Here is an 8160-nt window from a genome sequence, read left to right on the forward strand (position 1 = left end):
CTGATTTGGTGGCCGGATGAGGGAGAAACTGAGGTTGGAAAATCTGCCAAAACTGCTGCATTTTCCAGCAGTTTCCGGCGGCTCCAGACAGCAGCAGGGGCGGCGGACGGGCTGGGGTTGATGGCGGGAGCTGGCCGGTGCTGCTGGGTCCGGTCCGGAGGGTCAGGGTGGCGTGAGGTGGCGTTGGGGTGGCTTGGAAGGTGGCTGCCCGACTGGTTTTCTCAAACTGTCGGGAGGGAGAGAGAGAGAGAGAGAGAGAGAGAGAGAGAGAGAGAGAGAGAGAAGAAAACAGGTTTTAAAAAAAAACTGATCTCCCAAATTCCCATTTTGCCCTCGTGAGTATTTTGGTCGTAATTTTTTCGTTACAACTCCGATTCGGGTCTACTCCGTATCTACGGACTCGTTTCGCCGTGCTATACGCAACGGCGCAAGCGGAATTCCCAAATTCTTTCTCGATCAAAAAGTCAACTTTTTCTCTATTAAATTATGTGAGGGAAAAATTGTCTTTTGTGTTCAATAAAGAAATCCTAATTTTTAGATATTTTGGTTTGGGTTATTACATCGTGCCCCTATTTCTTTTTGGGAAAGGAGGCTATAGTTTTAGTAAGTGGGCCCGGCATCAGGGCGATGTCAAAAATTCCACAGGATTCGTTCCGGGTTCTGAGGAATTTGGGGCGGGTCCTGTCATAAATCATGTGGTACCTCATAAATCCAGTTCTCCAAGTATTTTAATGTTTAAAAAAAAAAAAAGTTATTATAGTTTGTTTATTTCAAGATACAACTAGCACTGCTCAATTCAACTCAACATATTGACCACTGTGAAAAATTGTCGTCTCAAACGATGCTCACCTATACAAAGGTTTAATGAACCTCTCAGAATTCTAGTCTGTTACATAAGGTAATTTAAAACTTAGATATGCTAAATAAGAGAAGACTGCATAATTGAAGGAGTTGCACAAACTATCAACGAGATGAAGTGAAGCTAACAAGGTAGGAATCCCAAAAAAGCATCAATTCTCAATGCTAAGCTTCTGATTGAAAATTCATATTGGCTTATTCCATCCTGCACACAACATAAGACAGCAGTTGAAATAGTCGCGTAAGTTGTGTCAATAAGAATCAAACCATTATAACAAAGCTAGGTCTAATCCGCTTGTAGCTCTTGAGGTGAAAATGTCATGCGAACCTGGCCAATAATAACGCAATACTTTTGATCAGCTCCAAATCCTGTGTCAAGACCCCAAATTTGAGTTGACTACTTTTGATCAGGTAGGTCTAATCAGTCTATTTGAACGTACTTATTGATTGCTAATGTAATTACTGACTGATTGATTGCTAATGTAATTACTTATTGATTTGCAGTATGTTGTTCAAATGCATAGAATATGCAGGTCGTGCATCCATGTATACATGTATATACTACATGAGTTGATTAATGCTCTGCAGTAGTTTAAATAGAAATGTATTCATAACAAAAGTACATGATGGATGAGAGAGAGAGAGAGAGAGAGAGAGAGAGAAAAAAAAAAGTGATGAATCTATTGGCAAATGTATGGCTAGAAAAGATAGTGATGGCAACTTACTAATATCAATCGTGAGAAGAGCATCATTAACTTTTCAAGCATTTATGTGTAGACGTTTGAGGAGGGGCGTTTTTAACAGAGGTCGCAAAAATTTAGCTGCTCTTTTGAGAATAACAGTTTTTATTGAACTTTTCAACAATAGCGAAAAATAAGAGGGTGTAAGGCCTAAGTAGGAAATCAAAGTGGTTACCCTCCAAATCAAAAGTCCTATGCATCCCCATTGTTCGCTACTGTTGAAAGATTTGATAAAAACTGCAGTTGTTAAAAAGAGGGAGAAAATCTTCACAAGTTTTGTTAAAAACCATTTGGAAAGAGCATAGCTTTTGCGGCAGACAGATTTTTGGTGAGAGCTTCCACTTGCATCAGCTGAATTGTGAGAATTGTGAGGAGAAGTAGCTTTTGTGCTGATGTTGATGGAATGGTTCATCATCATGATTTGGTTGAGTTCCACGTCTTGCTTGTACATCAAACGGAACCCACACTTCTTTATACCCGAGCAATATATTACGTCTGGGTAAAGGTCATCAAAAGAAGCATGGAATGAAATCTTCATCTGACTGCATTCTTTGTCGACTACATAATGATATACACAAGATACCCAAAGGTGAGGTGACACAAGGCCTTTCACCATGACCCTACTAAACACAGAGGCACTTTCTCCTAGGCGACATTCAATTTGAAAATAGGGAGAAAGGTCATCAGGTGGATTTGGGTGATCCACAGGGGCACCCTCTTCAAAGACAGCACAAAAAGCAATCCAAATCCACGTGGTACATGGAGGTAGCTCCACAATTAAGGAATCTCCTACACTTTGATTATTGAACCACTCTGGAATTCTACTTCCAGGTGTTACAATTTGGAAAGCGAGAATATTCCAACGAGGTACCTATACCATGTATAGGTTAGTAACTTGAGTATTTATTTATTAATATAGCAAACAAAGAGAGACAGAGAGACAGAGAGTGAACCTGAAGGAATCTCCAACCCAGAGCAATCCAGAGCATTCCAAGTATTATACTATCATCGCAGCCATCATTCTCAACCAATCCATAGCAATTCAAACAACTCAACGAAACACAACTTCTTCCTTCTTTTATGCTCAACTTTGGCAATGTTGTTAAGGAAGTGCAATCGTCTGTGTTCATGTAAATACCGCAGAAGCGTTCATTATCAACCAATCCAAAGCGGAAATGGGGCAATTGTTGAAGCCTCTGGCACCCATTCACCGAAAATAACCAAAGCTTAGGAAGACATCCAATGCTTGCAGGAAGGCTAACAAAATTGTTTCGACTAAGGTCTAATTGTTCTAAAGAGGACAAGCAGCCAATATCAACGGGAATTTCCCCTTCACAAAGACCACAATCACTCAGATCCAAAAGCTTCAAAGACCATAAATCATGTACCGAACTCAACACAAAAGCCTTTCTTTGGAGGCCCCGCCAAAACCTTGATTTGTGACTAAATGAGTTTCCACTCGCAGAGAGCAATTCAAGAGACTTCAAATTACAAATTTCGCTCGGAAGACCCAAGAGATTTTCACAATAGTCTACTTTCAGATAAGTAAGGCCAACAAGACGTCCAATTGATGAAGGTAATTTCTCAATGGACGTCCCATTCAACCAAAGCATTCTCAAATTTTCCATTTGTCCTGAAAATTCTGGAATCTTTTTCAGTTTTGAGCAACACTGAAGATTTAAATATATAAGAGAATCCATTTCTACCTCCCTTGGAAGGCTCTCAACACTTTTGCATCCACGTAGTATTAAATGTTCAAGCCATTTGAGATTTGCGACGGACGGGTGAATCTCAACTAAATTCTCACACCTTCCAAGATTCAACACCTTGAGTTTTGGAATGCCAGTGAAAATTGGGGTTGTTACCAAGTTTTGAGAGCCACTAAGGTCCATGTATTTCAAATTGGGCAAGTCCTGTACAATATTACATGAAAAATAGTAGAATATATAATTAGCAACCAGAAAACTTAAACTCTTACTCTTTTCTTTCAAAAAATTCGTAAGATGGCATATGGTCAGTAATCTTATAATTCTTTCATCCCAGAGCCCAACTAGTTTGCTGTGCTTCATCTCAAGTGAAACAAGTTTATTCGGTTGAAAATTAGATGGGAGATATTTGGAAGAATACCAATTCCATTTCAGAATTCTTAAGGAATTAGGAAGAATTCTGGGGATTGACATTGAGGAAATGATCACATTATCAACTTCAAGAAATTTCAGGTTAATCATCTTAGAGAATGCTTCACAATTCCAATCCGCCTTTTCAAGTTCTGCCATGCTTAAGGCGATGCCTTGAATTTTGTTAGTTGCCTGTAATAAAGAATAGAAAAAGGAAAAGTTAATTCCATATTTAAGTCTAATATTGAGTTAAAAAGAAATCATATTTTCTTTTTTTAAAAAAAATTGGTATTTTCTACATAACTTCTTACCATATTGTTTATTAATACATGAATGATGTCATTAGGATGACATAATCGACTGCGTCTACCAGGCTCTTCAGGAGACTCTTGACGAACAATTTCAAATGCCATTTCTTGTATCAAATCATGCATCCCAACAATGTAACCGTTGTTTGAAATATCAATAGTTAAGAGCGACTTCTCAACCAGAGCATTTATCCCACCACAACGGTCACAACTGTTTAGTATTCCAATTACTTTATTCTTGTCCTTCCCCTTAAGGAAAAATGCAACATCAAGAAATATATTCTTGTTCATCTCATCGAGTCTATCAAAACTGATTTTGAGCAAATTGAAGATTTCTGTCTCAAGAATTTTCCGTAGCTTATCCAATTCATTTTCCCATTCATCTCGATCTCTCTTATACAAAGAGCATCCCAAAATTTTAAGAGCTAATGGAAGGCCTCCAGCATAATTTACAAAGTACTGAGACAATTCCCAAAAACCTTCCTCAGGCTCAAATTTTTTAAAGGCGTTCAGACTAAAGAGCTCAAGAGCCTCAACATCTCCTAATCCCTCTACCTTATATGATATCTCCATATCATGCTTTTTAACCAACCGTTCATCTCTAGTTGTAATGATGATGATACTCCCCTTACCAAACCAATCCTTTTCCTTAGCAAATTTCTCTAGTTGGCTTGATGCATTCACATCATCAAGAATGAGAAGAACCTTTTTATTACATAAGCAATTCTTAATGAAATGGGTCCCCCAGTCTTCATTCAAAACTTGAGTAATTTGTTTCTTCAAGATAGGGAAAAGAAGCTGTCTTTGTAGATCAACAAGACGATTACCTTCAGAAGCCTCTCTAACATTAGCAAGAAAGCAGGGAACTTCAAAATGAAAAGAAATGCTTTCATAAACAAGCCTAGCAATGGTTGTCTTGCCAATGCCTCCCATCCCCCATATCCCTACAAAGCGAACATCATCTGTAGGATCTAAAAGCAAATCCATTTGCTCACGTGTAAACTTAATTCCCACTAACTCTGTTGAATCTAACAATTTGAATGTGCGATGCACTTTCCTCCACACCCATTCAACAATCTTTTCAATGAGCTTTCTTTCACACCTACAAGGAAGAACAATGATTAAGTCAAAAGTATAAGCCATAGATATAACAAGGTCTAAAGGTACATCAAACTGAAAATTGACTTACGAAAAACCCAAGTATATATGGGTCGTAATTAAGACATATGGAGAAGTTGCTTACTGATTCTTTGAATCTATCCCAGATAAATTGGCAACTTCTGTTAAAGCATCTCTCCAGCACTTCACCTTATCGATGTCTTCCCTAAACCTTTTCTCATGCTCAGCAAAGGCGTCAGCAAAACTGCCGCTTTTTTTTCGCACATCAGAGGGATCCACATTATAAAACACAGGTAGAACTGTGCCGTTGGATTTCATGCATTGGAGAATCTTTGTAAGTTCATCCAAGCACCAGGAAGAAGAAGCATAGTTTGGCGAGAGAACAACTATTGCAAGCCTTGATTCTTGGATTGCTTTGAAGAGCTCAAAAGAAATAGTTGTCCCTCTTTCAAGCTTTGGATCATCCATGAATGTTTTGATGCACCTGTTCTGCAATTCGTGGTATAAATGGGATAAAATGCCATTTCGAGTGTCTACACCCGTGAAGCTCAAAAACACATCGTAGTTCCATTGAGGAGGAGCCGACTGATCAACTGAAGGATGAAAAGCAGAGGCTCTTTGGGTGCTCAACGCCATTGGAAATTTACTGCTTCTGCTGTAAACACTACTCAATGAAATGAAACAAGAACTTCGCTAATTAAATATTCAACAATTCAAACACTCAACTGAATAAATACGAAGGCATATAATGCAGCAGAACAAGTTTCAGAGCAACTGGGGAAATATAGATATAGTCAAACATGGATTTTGTCATGGTGTTAATTTGGATCATCTAAGCAAACATGTCAATGTGGACCAAATATCTAAGCAAACATGTCAATTTGGACATCAAATATCTACTTCCATTTCAGCAGAGAGAAATTCAACATTAATGTTACCTGAACAACGCAATTATGAAAATGGAGACGAAGCAAGGCAGCAGAATTGGTAAGACAACAACTACAAGACCAGCAAGCCAACAAGAAACTCATAAAAAATACAAGATCAGCAAGAAGCAAAGCTGACAGCCTCAGAAAAGAGATGCAGAGAGAGAGAGAGGGAGAGAGATAAGTAGTGGCGAACAGAGAGAGGTGTAGAGTACACGGTTTTTATGGTCAGCTATCTCCAACGTCTCTAATGGGAGTCCAAGTGTTGTTGCGTGGAGTCATTTCTTTTGCTTTCCAATGAAGAGGAAGGAGGGTCTCATTTCATTTCCGACAAGTTCTTTTTATTTGAATGGTTGCTTTTCTTAAAGTCATAAATTCATGCGAAATTTTGCACACATACATCATGATGACGTATGATAATAGTCCGACGTTTAGGACAAATTTGTTCAATGTCAACAATAATTTACCTTGTGAGGCGTGGTCAACAATAATTTCATGTATATTAGTTTAAGATCAATGATGTAAGCCTGAATTTATGGGCTAGGAATTCTCGACTCTGAAATTTACCAGTTTGCCCAGCCACTGCACACTTGATGGTTAGATATAAAGAAGATGATAAGTGGCATGGATGAAACACAAAAATAGTAATTACCTTTGTTTGGGTAAAAATGGAAATCAATTCAACAATAGAAAAATGAAGAACCAAAAGACGCCGTGCAGAAGAAACTACACTGAAGAAAAGAAACCCACAAGGAAATTGTAGGAACAGATGGAAAAACAGAGAGAGGGGAAAGAAAAATAATGGAAGAGAGAACCGCGTAGTGAACACAGGGTTCTCTTTCCAGCCACACAACGACTCCAATGAGAAAGGGAACATACGAAATTTCATGAAAGTTCCCTCTTTGAAATGGGTTTTCTCTCTCTTTTGTGGAAATGATTTCCCTATCGTTTAACATAAGTTGTGTTAATAAGAACCAAGTCATTATAACAAAGCTAGCTAGGTCTAATGAGCTTTTAAATCTTGAGGTGCAAATTTCATGCCAACCTGGCCAATAAGCACAAAACTATTTTTGATAAGCTCCAAATCCTGCATCAAGACCCCAAATTTGAGTTGACTACTTTTGATCAGCTAAGTCTAATAAAAAACCATTCATTCTATCTGAACATACTTATTGATTGCTGAATGTAATTACTTCTTGAGTTGCAGTATGTTAACATATCCTTTGTTTAAATGCATAAAATATATGTTGACACGAGTCTTCTAATTAATCAAAGAGAATTATTTCCTTGATTAATTAAGAAATTTACTTTCCTATTCTATATAGTTGACAAATCATTGTATAATTAGGAGATACTATCCTAATTGATTGCTGTATCTATTTCCTTGTAAAGCATTCATGTAAACTCTTATATATACCTCATTATGGAGAAGAATAAAACCTAACCCAAAGTATTCAAACCATATTCATATTTTAGCATAGTATCAGGGGTGCGATGTGAAATTGCCACTTTGGTAGGGGCGTGATAGTTTGTCACGTTTATAGATGATTGCACATGCATGACTTGGGTTTCCCTTCTCAAAACTAAAGGGGAAGTGTTTGGGTCTAAATTCTGCGAGCCCAGTCCATTTATGCGGCCCACAAACATGAGCACAGCTTGGGCTTGATATTTAAAAGAAACTGAAGAGTAGCCCAAAATTAGAGAAGCCCCATGTCAGTTTTTGTCAGCCACCAAAGTTACCTTGAGTTTGGGCCAGTTCTCAGCACCCTCAGTCCATTTCTATCAAGACACCCATATACATAACATTTAGGCTTTTTATCTATAGGGAGTAGAAATAAACTAACACAGTTTTTGACTTCTAAAAATTCACACCGTTTGATCTCTACCCCAAAAGGGAAAAATCAGCATATCTTTTCTCGAAAGAGCCCCACGTGACTTTCTAAAATGGAAAAGTCAGAATTTTCAACTATCACAGAGAAGAGTTGGTAGGGAATTATTGAAGACAGGTCTTACAGACTTCTCCATTTTTTGCAGCCAAAGGGAAGATCAAAATCCTTTTTTGTATGCAAATAAATTCTGCAACAAAAATAGA

The 8160-nt window shown here is 38.0% G+C and overlaps 1 protein-coding gene across 1 annotated transcript; it reads right to left on the minus strand.

Moving 5' to 3' along the window:
• Positions 1–1053: 1053 nt before the first annotated feature.
• On the minus strand, positions 1054–5778 carry LOC117612616 (TMV resistance protein N-like). The gene is made up of 5 exons (XM_034341296.1): positions 5267–5778; positions 4027–5125; positions 2552–3907; positions 1886–2469; positions 1054–1063 (listed from the first exon to the last, which is right to left on the minus strand). The coding sequence occupies exons 1-5, from the start codon at positions 5776–5778 to the stop codon at positions 1054–1056; spliced, it is 3561 nt and encodes a 1186-aa protein (XP_034197187.1).
• Positions 5779–8160: the final 2382 nt, after the last annotated feature.

The sequence above is a fragment of the Prunus dulcis genome, unplaced genomic scaffold, assembly GCF_902201215.1.
Source record: "Prunus dulcis unplaced genomic scaffold, ALMONDv2, whole genome shotgun sequence".
NCBI lineage: Eukaryota > Viridiplantae > Streptophyta > Magnoliopsida > Rosales > Rosaceae > Prunus > Prunus dulcis.

Bases quoted from the DNA above. Each gene is read 5' to 3' on its own strand.
- LOC117612616 (XM_034341296.1), bottom strand. From the start codon at position 5,778: ATGGCGTTGAGCACCCAAAGAGCCTCTGCTTTTCATCCTTCAGTTGAT. The intron at 5,126-5,266 runs GTAAGCAACTTC...TCTTCCTTGTAG, and splicing joins GGGATAGATTCAAAGAATCA to GTGTGAAAGAAAGCTCATTG. The intron at 3,908-4,026 runs GTAAGAAGTTAT...TCTTTATTACAG, and splicing joins ATGTATTAATAAACAATATG to GCAACTAACAAAATTCAAGG.